Source organism: Dromaius novaehollandiae, chromosome 25, assembly GCF_036370855.1.
Source record: "Dromaius novaehollandiae isolate bDroNov1 chromosome 25, bDroNov1.hap1, whole genome shotgun sequence".
In the NCBI taxonomy this organism is placed as follows: Eukaryota; Metazoa; Chordata; class Aves; order Casuariiformes; family Dromaiidae; genus Dromaius; species Dromaius novaehollandiae.
The window spans coordinates 893332-911222 of NC_088122.1; the positions used below are offsets into that span (position 1 = coordinate 893332).

Genomic DNA, 17891 nt, shown 5'->3' on the forward strand with positions numbered 1-17891 from the left:
TTAGATTCAGAGATGGCACTTCACTGTTTCTATTCTTGAACTAGAAGAGCTCTCCTACACGTGGTGTAACAGGAAAAGTCTCGCAACAGTTGCCTTGGAATGGGTCAAAGCAAAAGTGTAACTGCCGATGATCGCCTTGCTCCCTTGTGTCACTTCTCTGAAAGTATGAGTGTGGCACAAGAATCATTTCTTCTTCTGGACATTTTTTAAGGTCCTTTATGTCTGGTTTGTCTCAGAGCCCTCCTGCTTTCACATTACAGAGCCAACACTCAGAGATGCATCTCCTTCTCCTAAAGAGTCTCCAAAATCTGCTCTTGCCAAGCTGGCTAAGATCAATTTCCGTGATGCAGCAGGGAAAGGAAGCTGATCGACCACTTAGATACTAGAAAATACATAAGTTGAAGAAATAATTAAGCCCTTTTCCCGTTAAACCCATCAACCAAGCTACACCAGACCTGCAAGCTGAGACCTATGGAGAGGACCCTTCTCCCTCTCCCCACTGCAGCCTGTTAAATGGCTTCCACAGGTTGATGAGATCACATTTCTGTCTCATTCCTCCTGCAATTAATTCTGCAGGAGGCAAGGATCAATGCTATTATAACTCATTTACTTATCTGGTTTAATCCAGTTGTCAGACTCCGGTCAACAACAGGATTCTGTCCCAGCAACAGCTCCTGGTGACCGACCACCTCCGCGTTAGCGAGCACATAGGCAAAGCCGTCTCGCAGCTGCCTCCGCCGAGCAGCCGGCCCTGCTGCAGGGGTGAAGCGTACTAGACGAGGGAGGCAATTCCAGCAGCTTTGCCCAAGGAGTTCAACTTGGGCTACCCCACCAGTGGCTCACCTCAAATGGCTCAAATTCCCAGTGTATACAAATTCAAAGCAAACCTGCAAATCCAGAAGTCAGAGCCCTGAGGTGGTTCAAAACCTCTTTTCAGGCTTGCTGAGAAAATAAAAGCACAACTAAAGAGAATTAACACACCTCCCTCTATAGTTAATCAAAAAGAGGAAAAAATATATTAATTTTCTCTGCTCTGCTGCTATAAATGCATTTCACACAACATTTCTAAATGGATGTTCTCTGCTTTGTAATCGAGCTTGTAATCAGCAATTTAATCCAACGTTCGTGACATCGTATCCACTACAAAGCAAGAAGCTGAGGCATCTCCGAATAAATCACGCAGGACGAAGAGACAGATTATGAAGGAACAAGCTTCTGGTTATACATGTGTCTTGACATTCAGCAGTTACTGAAAACAAAAAGAAACATTCAAAAGCACACAGTAGCTTAATGGGGCCTACTGAAGTATTTCTCAGTGTGTCAAAGCATGATGCTGGCACAAAATACACACATACTGTCCTAGTGTATCCTCGCATCCCCCTTGCACTGTTTTTAGTAAGCTGGGGTTATATTGGAGGACGTGCTTAGAATTCACGGTGAAACACCTAGAAATGTCCATCTTCACCTGAACACAGAAGAGAGGGAAAAAAAAACAAACTCAGCTCCATTTCATAAAAACCTGAATAGAGCCCCCATGCTTATCCAAACTAAATCATAAAGCTGAAGTAGACAGGTGTGATGTTCATCTTAGCTAGTTCCCACATTCAGAGGAAGCTTGGCTCTTCCCATGAACTGGCTTCTTTGTGACCAGGAAAACAAAATAAAAAACTTTTAATAAAACAAGTTTGACTTCTAGATAATGTAAATGAACATTTTCAAAAGAGCCCATGATTCTGGGCAGTTCAGATGAGTCCAACTTGCCAGCAAATGCCGAGCTCCCATCCCACCTGTAAATCAGGCCTCACTAGACCGTAAGCATAAAAAAAAAAAAAAAAAAAAAAAAAAAAATCACTCTGCAATTTCTAACACAAGCTCCCTGCAGGACTGTTTGATTTAAAAAGCTAATCTGAATGTGGCTTGAAGTATGCACCTGCCCCAAAGGACTGCCAGAATTCTGCTCCTTCTCACCTTTCCTGTCTGATGGGGGAGTCACGCTCAGGATACAAGTATTGGAAGTAACGGGGTCCTCCATTAACTCAATCTGCACTGCTTTACCTCGGTTCCTTCCAGCAGGGTTTTGAAGCACAGAGGACCTCTGCCTGCCCACGGGAGGAAGACGGACTGCTCAGCACCTCCATGCTTCCCAGATAATTGGGACAGTAACTTACTGACACAAGAGGGTTGAGACTATGGAGTTCATTCGATGTGGCTGTTGCCTTGATAGGTCAAAGCAGGGTAACCTTCTGCAGTTTTGCTCACTGTGCATCTGCGGATGCTGGAAAGATGAAACTAATGCAAAGAACACACTGCCAGACACTGACAGTATCTCAATTAGCTCCTGAAAAGGATGTAGTTAGTCACTCCTTTATTCCAAGTCAGCTCTGTTGCACAATAAGCTGCTTCCCAGTCTTTATTGGACAATGTTATAAGTCACCGCCAGAAGCAAGTGTAACATTTCAAAAACTTTATGGAATGAGTTCCCTCCAACCCAGTGAGATCCCCGAGATGAGAGTGCTGGTCAACAGGGACACCAAGTGAACCGGGGTGACTATTCCTCCCACATCTCACCAACTCTGCAAAAAAATGAACTGGCTTGAATCTCTATTTGTTAGGCACAGAGCTTTTGGAGTCCATAAGCATTCACTATTCAAGAATCCAACCCTTCTAATTAGTGAGAAAGCACATGCAGTATACACAAGTGAACAGAGTTCTAGGAGTCAAACGATTTAACTAACCAAAGCATTTTCAAATTCACACTTACCTATACCCTCCTGTAAATGGGATTCTCCCATGCACTTTCAGTGTCTATGCTAAAGAATTTTAAAACACAGAAGCAATGAATTTATCATAAATAAGCTCCAACTAAAGCAATTGAAAGCTTCTGAACTACTGCTGTCAAAGAGTCTATCCCAATTACACACAATTCCTATCATGTGCTAGACAAATGTAAGGCAACATTGCCATTCTCCTCCTTTTCCCTCTGTAGCACAAGCCTAAAGAAAACAAAGACCATCACCATAAAGCACCAGTTTTCCCCAACGACATTGGTAGCTATGTACTTACCTGAGGAAAATCACCATTTTTTGGTAAGAAGTCAGTGGAGTCCACAGATGCATAGTTTGTATCCAAGAAATGTGGTCTGCTGATGGAATTCATATAAAAATCGTGAGGGGAATTAAAATATTGCCTGTAAGGAAATGGGAAAAGCAGTTATTTCCTGTCAGTCCTGAGACTTTCTGAGGTTGCTTCAGACTCCATCAGCAGCAGTGAACCAGCTATTATGGAATGACACATACAAGAGACTGATTTTAAAAAGCTGTGTTTATCCAGAAGAGATATCTACAGGGCAAAATAATAAATCTACAAGTTATATCCTACTTCCCAGACTCACTAGTGTAAGAGTCTGGAAAGCCGTACCACAATCGTTAGGTTAAGAATTAAATTCTCAACAATTTGTGTAAACTGGGAAAGGTTTCTTAGATAAAAAGGGTCTGAAAGACTAAATAATGTTTCAGTCCTGACAACAAAGCAAAATTAAACTCCCAAGATATCCCAGTGCCAAGTGTTTGACGGGTGCGACAGAAGCTGACGATCACACTGCACACTGCACACAAGCGTGAAGCTTCACAGGAATACCACACCGGGACCCCAGCTCGGGCCGTGGAAGTGAAGCAGCCCCACAAACCAGCACAGACAAGCCTGCACACCGGGAAAGGGGAAGACAACACCTCCCTTCCTACGCCCCAGCAAGGGATTTCACCAGTCAGATATATGTGATCTCAGCTTAAAAGAAAAGAGAGATAAAAACAGAAGAGATAGGGACATGCAGAATTATTAGACAGTATTATTAGCCCAGACATGGCTTTGTAGGGACATGTTATGGCAGTAACTGATTAATTACTGCCTAGTTACAAAGCAAGACTGCTGTCAAACTAACAAATAAAAAAAAGCAAAGATCTTCTGATTGCTCTCTCCTGGGCAGGGCACATGCCAGCACTTCCTCCTGCCCCCCTTCCCCCAGAGCCGGCTGCCTCTGAGCAGAGAGCAGGTAAGAATTGCAAAACAGGACGATTCCCTCTCCTCCTTCTCAGGAGGAGCCTCTGGCCTGTATTACATGACTGTCTTCTGGTTTTGCTATTACACACGCAAATCCTTTCCCTCTCCTGCAGGAGCAAGGAATGTGCTTCGTAATCTTTCCCGTAAGGGCTCTGCACTCAGACTGCTTGGGCAATCGCCACCCAACACGTTTTCATGTTGGAACCATTAAAGTGTTTCACCCTAACTGATTGGTTTCCTCTTGTGGCAAGTCGCACATTTTCTGTAATGCCAGGGTTACAGAACCCACAGCAAATAAACTTTTAACAAGTCACTGGAGAAGGCCGGGGGGGGAGGGGAGACAACATTTAAAGAGAAATACTATCCAGGAGCAGAGCTAGGGAAGGACTACACCACCAAAGCATTATCAAGCAGTTAATATCATATGTGGATAGCAGTTCTTTAACATCCCATGCCTAACATTTACATATGTATTTATCTGCAGACATACAGAGTTATCTCCCCCTGCTAAATACATTTTTACTCCTCTTTTGCATCACTAAAGATAATCTGGAAAAGTACCAGCTCCCTCCTCCTCCTCTTTTTTTCCTTTCTACACCAATGCTGCCACTGTTTTACTTACTGTAGAGATATATTGAAACAGCTACTTACCTGGGTGCAAATGCAAAGAGAGGTGGATTTAGCACACCTTGCATCTCATAGCTCTATCTAGAACGGGCCTTGGCTCCTCCTAATCTATTTGGCCAAATTAAAAGCTATGGACAAATTCTGGGAATTAATGGAGTTAACACACAAGAAAAGCTTGTTTAAACTGTTTTAAAGTTGAGGCTGGTATGGTCTCACCCTCTCCCTTGCATGAGCACTGGAGTTTGTCCAGCCCCAACATGAACTAACCAGGAAAAGAGAAAACTATTTGTATCCGAAGAGTGAGCCTAACCTATTTCACCGGAGTCCCGAGGTCAGACAAGAGTCAGTGGAGGCAAGATGAAGGAGCCCAGCGTAGCCCCAATTCTGTCTGGCCCAACCTGCTGTGAAACGGCTAGTTTCAGCATGTTATTCTGAGTCCCTTAATCTTGGTTTTCAAATGGGCAAATGTCAGCTGCACTTTCTTCTTGAGGAGTCTCGAAATAAGGGCAAATAGCAATCCAGTGCACTGCTTTGAGATCCTCTTAGGAGAGCCACTAAGTAGGCAGTGCTTGCCAAAGTCCTTTTAGTACCCTTGGTACTATGCTTTGCCTTTCATTCAGTAAGAATTTAAGAATATTGACCCTTGTTTGAAGAGCTGGCATAAAGCCACTGACAGGTTAACTTTAATTATACCACAAAAATACAGTGTAACTGGAAGAGGCAAGTATGTGAACCTTGCTGTATTGCCAAAGCAAAAGTGTGAAAATAACCTCACAGCAAGATTGCCCTGTACATGGCTGCTCACCCTTTCAGTACCTGGTTACTGATACACCACTCCACAGCAGCGGCTCTTGGTCAACAGCTTCCACTCCGAGGCCGACTAAAGGTCATTGTTTTATAAAGGAAATTCACGTTGGATTTATTCACGCTGGATTTACAAAAGACTGTCCCTTTGCACACTTAAACTAAGATCTGACATCAAGATGCAGCACTAGAAAAGGATCCGGGTGTCCTGGCTGCTAGAAGAGAGCACCTGCGATCATTAACTCCAACACTGCAAGTCCACATCCTGTCACGGCAATGCTCAGCTTGCCCACCGAGAGCCACACTCTGGCTAACCTGACCCACCCCACAGCCAAAATCCCTCTGATTAAACCCAGAAGCCAGACAGGGTCACGGACACTTGGGGCCCATCCAACAATAGTTATATGAGAAGTGTTAATGAGTCCTTTCAGGCCATTGACTCTCTTTAACCACTGACACTGGCTCTTGAAGCAATCAAGGCCCTGTATTGATTACTAACCTCATAATAATTAAATATATGTGCTTATCATTTAGTCTAGTAAAACTGATCTCTAACCATAGCGCTGAGATCAGAGTTTAATCAGTTAATGCTAGAAAGTTTGGAGCCATCTTATTTTACTACTTTTGGCCAGAGAAAGCCAGTGCTGATCATCTTCCTGAATAAAAACTGACCTCAACACAAGTGACTAAACATTTAGTTGTAAATTCTTAGAGAAATTATTCTGCACTGAGAAACTAAAACTAAGTTTGGAGACATGCCGTGTTCCTCAGACAGAAGAGGCTGCATTTGGCCTGACACAGGAATCTGCGGCCAGCCCCTTGGAAGAGGCACGCTCCATGCCAACACAGGCAGCTTCTACATCCCTTTTCTCATGAAAAGCTAATAACTCCCAAAGGACAGAATGCTGGTCTCCCACTTTTATTTAAGCTCTGTTTCACAAAAGAGAAAAAGAGAATCTGGCTCAAGAACTAATTTCAGAGAAATTAGCCTTTGATTACATGAAAGAAGTTAAGAAAATAAGCTTCCACTCCCTGCCCCCCACACAAAACAAGCCAATAAAGCCAAGCCCAAAGATTCAGCTATAAGAAAAAGAACATTCAGAAATCTAACTAGAGGGACACTGAAAGCATGAAGGAAAGTACACAAAGCTGTGCAAAGTTCAGAACAGACCAAGCACTAGATGTCCCACTGCAGAGATGTATCCTATACTTAATGAAGGAATAAAGCAGATGGCCCATAGAAACTCTTTCACCCCCAATTCTGTGACATTCTGAGCTGGGCGGGGACCATCTTTGCATTATATCAACTTCAGACAATTGCTTTAAAGAGCAAGACTTTTTTTGCTGCCACTCACTCTAAACACAGCAGCAGTGGAACAGTTTGGTGTAAGGCAAACCTGAGCTGACATCTGACTCGCGCAAACAAGTTGGTATCAGTCCAGCCTGTGGGTCCCAGGGCAGGCTTATTTCATTCAGCCCAGAAGAGGTTTGTTTTTTTGTTTCGTTTGTTTGGGGAGGGGGTACAGAATTTGATCATTTCGTCCAGTTCTCCTGAAGCTCACGTTTTCAACAGCACAGCCCACCGGAAAGTGTTGGGGACAAGCACTTACTGGAATCCAGATCTCCTAAGCGAGCCAATGCGCCGCACGTCCTTCGCAGGAGATGGGTATCCATCCTTTCACAGCTTAAGCCTGCTATAGCAGCACTTGTTTAGACACCCACAGTACAGCGCCTGCCTCACACACTTTACCTCAGCTGCTCATAAACGTGTCCAACGTACCTGGAGCCCTTCTGGGGCCATGCTGTGATTTCACTGGAGACCTCCCCCGTGTATTCTGGCCACGCTTTATGCTTTGATCTTATAGCCTCTATCCAGAGATGCAAACTTCACATCTCAGGCCTGCAGCTGATCAGAGCCAGGCTGGCCAGGCCACAGGCTACCTAGCATTGATCTAGGTACTCTTCCTCCTCCTCATTAGACCAATTCATGTTTTTCAAAACCGACTTTATTATTATAGCAGGCAATGCTCCACAGGCAGGGGGAAAGTGGGAAAGGGCAGGAGAATGGCAGGAAAGGGGGAGGGTTGGGTGTTTTGGAAACTGGGGAAGAAAGCTTTGCTCCAAGTTTTGAGAAATACTTTTTATAGACGTGTGTGACACCGCTTCCAACAGCACAACTGGACTGACCCAGCCTCCCCTGCAGCAAGGAATGTATTGAGCCTACTGCTGTAAAAGTAGCCCACTCTTTAGGGCTTTACAGCAGCCCAGTTCCTTATAGCAGCCCAGTTCTTTATAGCCTCAGAAATTAACTGCCCTCCAACTCTTCCCTGCAGAGGATCTGAACTTCATGCGTTCTTTCGGCAAGTTTTAATACACTGTTTACTTTTTGTTTCAGATTTTCTTAATCTGAAAGACAAAAGCTTTGGTCTCTTTTACATAAATTCTCTAGCATGAAAGTACTGAAAAGAAACAGGAAAAACCTGCTTCAGGACAAAGCTGTTGCTATGAGAATAAGCCATGTCCAAACACAGCCACTTGCAAATGAGATTTCTTCTGCAAAGATTCTGAAGAGAAGTTTGGACTAACTCTATTTCTATCTGCATTTCTCTATTTTATAATGTGCCTACAATTACGACTCTTTTTAAAAATTACATTTTTCATCAACTTTTTTTTTGTCCCTTTCTGGACTACTGCTGTAATGCTCTAACCCTAAACCCCACCTAAAAAGATCTAGCTGCAGTTTTAAGACATAAAATGACAGACTTATTTTTCATGAAGCACAAAATTTCACCTGAAAAGTAGTTTTTAGAATTATCAGGATATGAAAAACAGGAAGCTAAAGCTGCAGCCTTGGCTAAATCATTCTCTAGCAAATAAACACTACAATGAGCCTCACTCCCAAAAGTAATTATACCAAAGTCAACAAGTTTACATTTGCGTTAAAGTCAGGCATGTCTTTGCAGGATCAAGGCTACAACATTTCCAGCAGAGTTGACATGAGCAGCAAAGACAAGCACTAAATGGGAAGAAAATGAGGGGCCGAACAAGAACAAATGGTCAAGGAAAAAAGGAAAAAACAACACAATAGATAAACACAATCTAATCTTGTGGTTCAATACAGCAAAACAGAAATTCTGTTATAGCTCTCTTGAGGATTCACAAAGTGTAATTTACAGGAATCATGCTCAAAATGTACACCCTCTTCCAATCACAGACGGACTAGCTAAGAGCAAAGAAATTGAACTTATCTGATAATGCCTCTCAAATTCTCACTTTGGGGAGCAACTAACGAGGCAGAACTCCATTCAACAGCAGGGTGACAGGTTCTTGGTGCTCGTACACAAGGAATCTATTCTATTCACCCTATCATTACTGGCTAGCTTACCTTCCAGACAGAGGTGGACCAGCGACAGGAAAGCAAGCAAAACTAATACTGAGATAAAAGGAGTCTCGTCCATCTGAACAGAAGAGCTGATTCTTACTGCTGATGGTTCAGCTGGAACTTAGACACTCATCAGAACAGATATCTCTGCTTCTCTATTAAGATGCTAAAACCTTCTTAGGAAGGAGGTTAAGCTAAATCCTTAAGCACCTGGAACAGTTACTATCTCACACTATCAAGTTTATTTCTTTTTTCTTCCTTCCACCTCTGACCTAAATAAAAACACATCCTGTATATCTGTGCCACTCCCTGTATTCACAAAGAGACCAAAGCAGCAGTAACTAGTCTTCAACCCTTCTTCCCAACAACCAGCATCTCCCAGCCCCAACATCAGGGTTCCAATCCAAGTCACTTTGTGGTGGCACTTTCTAGTACCCCAAACGCTTCCTGTCATGTCCAGCATCCTTCCTTCCTACCCAGAAAGGAGGTTCATCGTAAAGGGGGCGAAGGAAGAACAATATTTATTGTTACACAAAGAGCCCCCAAAATGCCAGAATTATGGCATATAATTTTCCAGGTGAGTTTCTGGACAGAAAACAGAACACACGGGGCTTGTGTTCCTCCCCACCAGACAGTGCCGCCGTTACTATCCAAAGGTTACTGAAACCCGTTGCAACTCCGTGCTTTATAGCGCAAACTATGCTGTATACTAGACAGCTTTACTTAGAAGGAAGTCATGATTTCTCACACTAGCTCATACTCATCACCTCGCACCTTGCAGGGTGAGCTTATCAGTGAAGATCAGTTATAACCAGAGGAAAAAAGTCATAACTCTTGATAAACTCTGGTTTGTGCAGTTAGGGGCTGTGCATATTTTTCAACAGAGACATGAGATGGTAGTACTTAGTCAGCTTCCAGTCATCTACATAGCAACAGCTTACAGCTATTGCTGTATGCTATGTAATAGCGTAAGTCTGCCACCTGGCATCAATAATACCTTCTTCTCTGCACTATCTGTATCAGGCTAGAGACTGTACAACACATTTGTTCAGCTGGACTGTGCTAATGGGGTGTTTTATGAACTCCATTAGCATAACAAATCCACGCTAAAAGAAGGCTGTTCCTCCCTTGCAGCAGCCTCCAGGTTTACCAGAAATCAAACTTTTCATTTTTTTTTTTTTTAAAACAAAAGCTGCTTGCTACTTTTTCCAAGATGTAGCAGTTTATGAAATGCCACAAGATCAGTGTGATGCAATTATTTCCCCATCAGTTAGTGAAATAAAGTAAACAAGGAAAGCACTAAAGAAACAGTTGAATCATGGGGTGTGCAAGAGCAGAGGGGTATTGTATAAAGGAGAGCAGCACTCACTGGTTTTCGTTTGGGAAAGACGAAGTTGGGAAAGAGGCAGGGTAGCAGTTACTCCATGAATCAGCAACCAGCATGGAATTCTGAAAGCAGAAACCAAAAAAGTTACAACAGCAGAGGACTAGCACAATTACCTGCTGCTGCAAATCTGAGGTCTGAGGTTTATGACCTCTCCCCCTTCAGTGCCTGCCACAAGCAGAGGTGATTTTTAATCTCTCATAGCAGGAGATATCTAGTCCCACACTAGTGTGGGACTTTTATATCTACTTTGCTCTTACTGTCTCCAGAAAGACAACAGGATCATTCCCCCTTCCTAGTCCTTTAACCTCAGTCTTTGTGGAAAGTGAGTAGCAATCTTATTAATTTGAAATCAGCTTGCATAGATAAATGCCTGAAAACCTTTTTTTTCTTCCCATCTCCCCTAAACTGTGGTCAGCATTAACTGGAAAGTTTTAGCTCAGCATTTACCATTACAGTCATGGGAAGAATATAATATCTTATTTCTCAACTAAAAATGAGTCTTACATTTGTCCTTTTTTTCCCTCTGTCTAAAGTAAGAACTTGTGTTGGAAGAAACATGCACTCGGTGTAAGAGCCCACTAGGGTTTTTTAACCTTTATATTCCTGTATGTGGCAAAACTCAAAACTAGAGCTATAAACAGAAATGGAGAAGTGCAGGGCCTCATAGGCTATTTGAGGGTAGAAGTTTGCTTTTTGTCCTGTTCAGAACAAATGCATCAGGGATCAAGCCTTGTTTTAGCACCTTATCAGGACAAACACAATCCCACCTCAGCTCTGCAACTCAAAAAAGACGCAACTGGTACTAGCAACAGATTTAGCACCTCTCAGAGAGGCAAGCTGGGGCAGAAACAAAGTTTGCAATTCTGCATAATCTCTTCAGCTCTTTCCCTTGCAGCCTGCAGTCTGCCTGCTTTTAAAGTGGTATCATTCTAATCACAACCTTGTTTTTCACCTCCCACTTCAAAGGCAGCATGGACTGTGACAGCCCTCAACTCTCCAGCATTGCCAATCAATACTTCATGCCCCTGGACAGCTGCCTAGAAAGGCTGGTAAATAGCTCCTGTAAACATTCACAGGGACTCCCAGCATCCAACAGGCTGGCCTGCGTTGCTCAGATCCCTCCTGGTTACGTTCTCAAGGCAGTCTCTCCCTACACTTCCCAACAACCTGCCAGAGCCTTCACCTCCATGGCTGGTACGGCGAGCTGGGACTGGAAGTTTGGGATGCTGTATAGTGTATTGCCTGACTGCTGGTGCTCGTGCTGTGGATAGTTCTTCCCCCCGTCCATGGCAGGATGTGCTGAGGGCATCAGCCTATGTCCTGCTGCATGTAGTCCTCAGGGCTAGTGGAACAGTCTGTGGAGTGGTGGAAGGTTCTTTATCTGTGCTCTTCACCCTGCACCATGTCCTAGGAGAGAAAAGAAACGCACATTTAAATTTTACAGAGAAGGAGAAAACACATCTAAGACCAAACCTAGCTAAGAAAGCAGTGAACAGATGTCAGACTACGAAACGCCTGCTGCCTCCTTTGGCTGAGTAATGAATGAATCACCACGGGAGGTCAGAGCACCTCATCGCTCTGATCTCGCCGTACTTTGGTGTCTCCCTAATTTCATGGAGGCTGTTCACCATACACTGATAATTTTCCCCACTGTTTCGCATAACAAAGATCAAACCATGTAGTATACTCTTAGCATTAACACTATTCACCTAATATAAGAACTTATCAGCTGGATCTCGTTTGCCCTGTTGCTAGCAAGACAGGCTTTCAGAATCATTCTCGTTTCTGGATTTTTGCCAGTTCACCCTTCAGAAAAGCCTAAAACAAGAGTACTGCTCTGACAAGGATTAACCTCACGATAATACGTTGCCTTCAGTGCCACATTTCTGCTGAGCCTCCCAAAGTAACTTCTGACATGCTTAACTAGGGCTCATAAACCCCCCTCACCGGAGGGGCCATGGGGAGTCACGATCGGGGCAGGAGCAGCACCAAGGGCAAGTCTGGAAGCACAAGCCCATGCCCTAAAATGCTAAACTGCACCTTTATACGGGAAGCTGACAGAAAAAGAGTGGTGCAAAAGGCACAGCACCAGCAAGTCCTATGCCCCGTGCGGAAAAAAACTGGTGAAGAATTACAGAAAGAAGATGGGTAGAGAGACTCAGAGAGAAACACAAGACTGATTTCTCACTAATCTCGATAGTTGTGTTTAGATGACCAGAACAAACAGATATTCTGTCTAGATGACCGGTCACAACTTCCTAAACCATTCCACAGATGTTTTATCAATTCAGGATTAGAACATCAAGAAACCTCACTAATGATGCTTTAAAACCAGGATAGTTTCACAGAATATAATTTCAGTAAGTGACTGGTTTTAAAAGAAAACCCAAATGCCAAAAGGAACATTTAAAATCACTTGTAAGGCCTGGAAGCCTGGTATACACTCATTCCCCAAAGCTCTGCTTAATGAAGAAACAGCTAGTTTGAACAACAAATGGTTGAGGAAAAGGCTGTTTTGGGGTTTGCAAAGATCTCTGGATCCATGAACCATGCAGACTTCCTGGTCAGCAAAATCTCTGCGTCTAACAAGGGCCCTGTTAGTGTTTCACACAACTTCTAGAGTCTCCCATGAAGACGCTGCTCCCTACGGAGCCCAGCCACAGCGACTAAGCCACGCTCATGCCCCTTGCGTGGACCATTAGACTAAAAAGAACAGAGGGGAGACACTAGAGGGACAGTTGTTGTGGTTGTTGTTTTTTTATTATTTTCATTAACTGGCCTCCAAACTGACAATGAGAGATTTTCTCTGAATACTGAGCTGTTACTCAATGAGCAGAACAGCTCAAGAACCTGCAATTTGCCTTCATATGGGTACTTGGGGAAAACAGCAAAGTAGCTCTGAGACTTCTGCTCCTATTAGTCTTACCCACTGCAGAGGCAGGAAATACTGACCTCGTCTCAACTTCGTTAACGGAGTTAATCACTGAGGTTTTATTGTTCTGCTCGTCACCAGCTCCAAGGAGGCAGGTACTGTGACTCACTCCAAGGGAAACTAATCCTTAATGGCTGAACAGAATCAAAGTCACTTCTAGCACCTGTAGAGTAACTAAAAAGGTGCTTTAAAGCTTCTTTTTGCTAAATTCTCCGTAACCCCAAGGGACATCAAGTTTCAATTGGATTTAATTCAGAGAAATGACGGTAAAAGCAATCTGCACAAACATTAAGAGCAAGAGATGCTTCCATAATTTCTTTTTAATTCCATCCTATCTTTTCTGGTCCTCCTTCTCCCTTCCATGACTATTTACCATCAGAAGCCTGCAGCATGAGAGCCAAAGAAATTAAACTAGCTAATGTATTTTCATTGAGCAAGGTACTGAAGCAGAAAAACTAAGTAGACCAAAATGAAGATGCAATTTAAAATACGCCAGCTTTGATCATTTAGCAGCTACTATTGGCTACAAGCAGTATTTTGAAAAGTCATTTCTGAGTCAGAGTCCCTTTAAAAATAAGTGACCTTTCAGCTGACAAAATTATTTCTGCATTTGTAATGGAAAGTGAAATTAAAGTGACTGTTTATTTCATTCGCTGCATGGTAGCAGCCATGTCAGGACAGCTCTCCGAACAGGGCCCGCACACGAATGGACGCAGAACCTGCAAGGGGAATAAATGATATTCCTTTCAAGCCCAGAGATGGAGACTGACACTGACAATTTGGTAAAAAGTTACAGGGCAAAACCCTTGTACTCAGGAGACTTTATGGGGAAACAGCAGAGACTGACAATCCAGCTCTCTCTGCTCCTCTAACAAATTGGGTTGAAGCAGGCTAACGGATTTACAACGTGGGCACACAAATACCTTCACAAGACACAGGCTTCTGAACTGAATTAAACCATTTGCCAGAGGCTAAGCACTTTGTGGTTTAAAAAAGTATTCCCCCTTTTATTTTAGATAAAGGGCCAGCCACCCTGGGATGCACATGGTTTACGTAACCTCACAAACCCTGCCTGGGTAAGAGCCGCGGCTCAGCAGCGTGGGGTGCAGAGCAGAGCAGAGCAGAGCGCAGCTTCCACGGCGCGAGGCCGCACGGCTCTCCCCCGGCAGCCCGGGTCCGAGCAGGCTGCAACGGAGCTCGCTCATCCACTCTGTGTCTCTTCCCACAGCCTGACAAATCGTCCAAAATTTACTCCTGGATTCCAATTTAAATAAATAAATAAATAGAACCCCCCACACACACACACACAACAAACTGACAATGATGTCTTTAGGTTTAAGCGTTTTCCTTAGGAAAGCACAATGAAATGACGCTTCCAAAGAACAAAGTTTACACACCAGCAAAAGTAACACTAGGCTATCTGAAAAGATTATTAAGCTATAAAAACTCAGACCATTTTAATTAATTGCTAACAGAATAAATACTCTTTACAAAGGCCCAGAATCACCTAGGTCCTTTTCATGGGCCTCATTTCACCAGAGATTCACTGCAGCCTCATTCTTCTACAAGCAGAATGTGTTTTTTTATTATACCATAAAATCCACACCCAGCCTTTATAGTCCATAAGCCCAGGAGCACAAAGAGCTAAAAATGTTTAGCTGGTACCCAGCATCCTAATTAGTATTGTTTTACTGGCCTAAGGCCTCTTAATTTATTGGCCAAACACTAGTACCAGGGTTCCCAAAATGCAGCCTATAGAGCATTTGTATTCCTGAAGCCTTGCAAGAGGCTGCTTAACCATGGCCTTCCTTAAAAAAATGAGTACAGCACCCACAGCTGTGGGAGCAACAGCACTGCTCGTAGGTGCCCTGGTCCGTCACACATGGATTAAGCACTGATATCAAAGTTCGCTCATTTAAGCACAACATACATTGTGTTAAAGCTACTGAACACAAAGGACGCAGATGAGTTTCCTTAGGCAGCCCAACACTGATGTCCCAGCTATCAAGTGGCTCTATGCATAAAGACTGCGAACATGCTACCATTCAACGGGGCTTCTTCCTCCAAAGCCACATGATCTATTGCAACAGAAAAGCAACACAAATGCATACTTTGACCCCAAGTCTATTGTGAAGAGATGTTGGAAAAAAGCTTCATCAGCAAGAAATAAAGTAATTTATGCTTCAGCCATGGTTGTTACACAATCACCCCAGGAGATGCTTACTTCTCTGGGTTTTAGGGTTGCTTTCTTCTTTTTCTTTAAGTTGATGTTCTCTGATGCCACTTGGTGGTCCATGAGAGATCCTATAAAATTTTAAGTTATATGTAAGGAAGAAAGGAATAAAAGACAGACAAAAGTTTAGCATGATTCCACTTACCCCCAATGTATAAAACAGAGATGAAATTGAAGGGTTTGCTTTAAAAAGTGCCTGTGCCTCAATTCCCTCCCTCAATCAGAAAATCCTGCTTTTCTTCTCTTCTCAGTGGATTTGACAAAAGGACATAAATTGTAAATTAAACCTGTGCTGCAACATCCTAACCCCTAAAGGAAGCACTGTGGAGCTCAGGCCTACAATTCAAGTTTGCCTTCCATCTCCATCAACCTGCTCCAAGATCCTCCAGCCTTCCAATCCAAGAGACACAGAGGCAATACTTGGCTGTACGGAAGACAGGGCAACAGAAAAATGTAACATATAACACCTTTGTGAGGCTGTCTTTGAATGTTATCATAGAGCCATAAATGGCACAAATAGTTTTTCTTTACAGATCACCTGTAAATAAAGCTCAGTTGTAACTGAACAGACGTGGTGAGGTGTGCTGGCCTAAGGGTTAAAGTCACAGACTGTTTTAGAGATATCAATATCCCCTGGGGCCTTTAAAATACTGCATCTGTTTTCTTCATCAGAGTTTGTTTTTTGTCCCCCTCGTCCCTTCCTCCATCCCCCGCCCCAGTCTGTAACAGCTTTCGATAGGAAATCAGCAGCAGTTATTCCCGTAACAGCTGCAGCAGATATACAGCCTGACCTATACATCCAGGGTAACTTACACGGGGTAAAATCAATATCAGAAATTCTCCCGGCCTGCTCTGCATTATCTCTCGTCTCAGCAACATCAGCTCTCGCCGGCCAGCGTCTCTGCAGGGCAAAGCGCGCTTCTCTGAAACGGCACTAGCTCCTTAGGAAAACTCTGCCACAACGGGCCACAGCCAATTAGCAAAACGAAGGAAAACTGCTCAAGACGCGTGAACGCCTATGCTTGAGCAACAGCCAGATGGTAAAAGAACTTATGTACCATAATTCCTCTGAAGAGCTCAAAGTGAACAGCAGCCCAGCTTTACAGATGGACACACCAAAAGCTGGAGATCTTTTTGTTCAGAGACGCCAAGAAAGTTAGTAACATGGTTCAGAATGAAACTCAGATGCTGTGAATTCTGGATCTTGTGCTCTATCCTCTATGCCACACTGAAAGATGATGAACCCCCTGAGCATTTTCCAGTCATCCCAAAACAAAATAGTGCGCTGCTAAAGAAACATCTTAATGCACAGATGTCACAGAACAGCTGATAACGCCCATCCACGCAAGCTTGATAGTTCTGATAAATGTACTCATACAACTGCCGCCCTCTGTCAGCATTAATTCATGCAAAACAAACCACTACAAATGTCTGAATAACAAACATGGAGATAAGAGCTGAAATACTATCTTCCCTTGGTTTACTGGCGGTGTCTAGCATATATTAAGACATCATCATCACAACATCAATAACACAGGAGAGTAAGAGGAATCAAGGATTCACTCTACATCCTGCACCCTTTGAACCTGTCGCCTCAATGCCCGACTCTGCTGAAGCTGCCGGTTTTCTGAGCAGAACAGCACCAGCGACCTGACAGCAGAACGTGCACTGGAGGTCACCAAAACAGCAGCTTTTTTCACTCTACCAAAAAATCAGTATTGCAAAATAATGTCCTATTCCAAGTGCAGGAAGACAGCAGTTACATCAGGTTCCTGGGATGATTAACATGGAGTTTTTAATAGCTCTCCCTAGAAGCTCACGCTCTGATAAGAGAGGTGCCGGCTGGCTCGCGCACTGAAATTCCAGGACAGGACTAAAGCCAGTTTCAGAGATCCAGCGTTAATCCGAGGACTGCAGAGCAGCGCCGTCAGGAAAACACGCAAAGTGGAGACTGCCCTCAGTACCTGCTTCTGCTTTAGCATCCTCAAGCAGCTCATCGCAGAAAACTACGAAAAACAGCAAGTTCCCTGCAGGCCAAAGCACTCTCGTCTCCATGTCCTGCACTGTCTTAGTAACAATAAAAGCTGATAAACACAGAGGCCCACAGTTTGCAAGTGAAACGTTACAGCAAGCGTTTTCCTAAACATCTTTCCATCCCTTATCAAACATACTCCAACCAAGAGCAAATACTTCCCACCAGCGAAATAAGTCAGAGCTCTCAATTTAAGATCATTTCTATTACAGAGCCACACGAGTGGCAAACCAGGATTACTTTTTTTTTCTTTCTTTCTTTCTTTCCAAGAGTGGAACCCTATCATTGACTTGGGAGTACTGGAAACTCCAAGGCCAGCGGTGAACAAACATTTAATTACTGACACAGACTTTTGATCTCGATGGTGGAAAAAGGTACTGCATTCTCCTTGCACAGGCTAATGCTTATTTTCTGAAGTTGGGCATTATTAGAGGTTAC

At 43.5% G+C, this 17891-nt stretch overlaps 1 protein-coding gene across 4 annotated transcripts in view; it reads right to left on the reverse strand.

Moving 5' to 3' along the window:
- SBNO2 (strawberry notch homolog 2) overlaps positions 1-17891 on the reverse strand; it is a 69590-nt gene that overhangs the window by 43466 nt on the left and 8233 nt on the right. For 3 of the 4 annotated variants that reach the window (XM_026108313.2, XM_064497399.1, XM_026108315.2), the window contains 3 exons: positions 11440-11663; positions 10239-10318; positions 3064-3187 (listed from right to left, as the gene is read on the reverse strand). In XM_026108313.2, the coding sequence (XP_025964098.2) occupies positions 3064-3187; positions 10239-10318; positions 11440-11565 (330 nt within the window). In that variant the 5' untranslated portion in view covers positions 11566-11663. Of the gene's footprint in view, positions 1-3063; positions 3188-10238; positions 10319-11439; positions 11664-15412; positions 15493-17891 lie in introns of all 4 variants that reach the window. The other variant, XM_026108316.2, reaches the window with a different exon arrangement.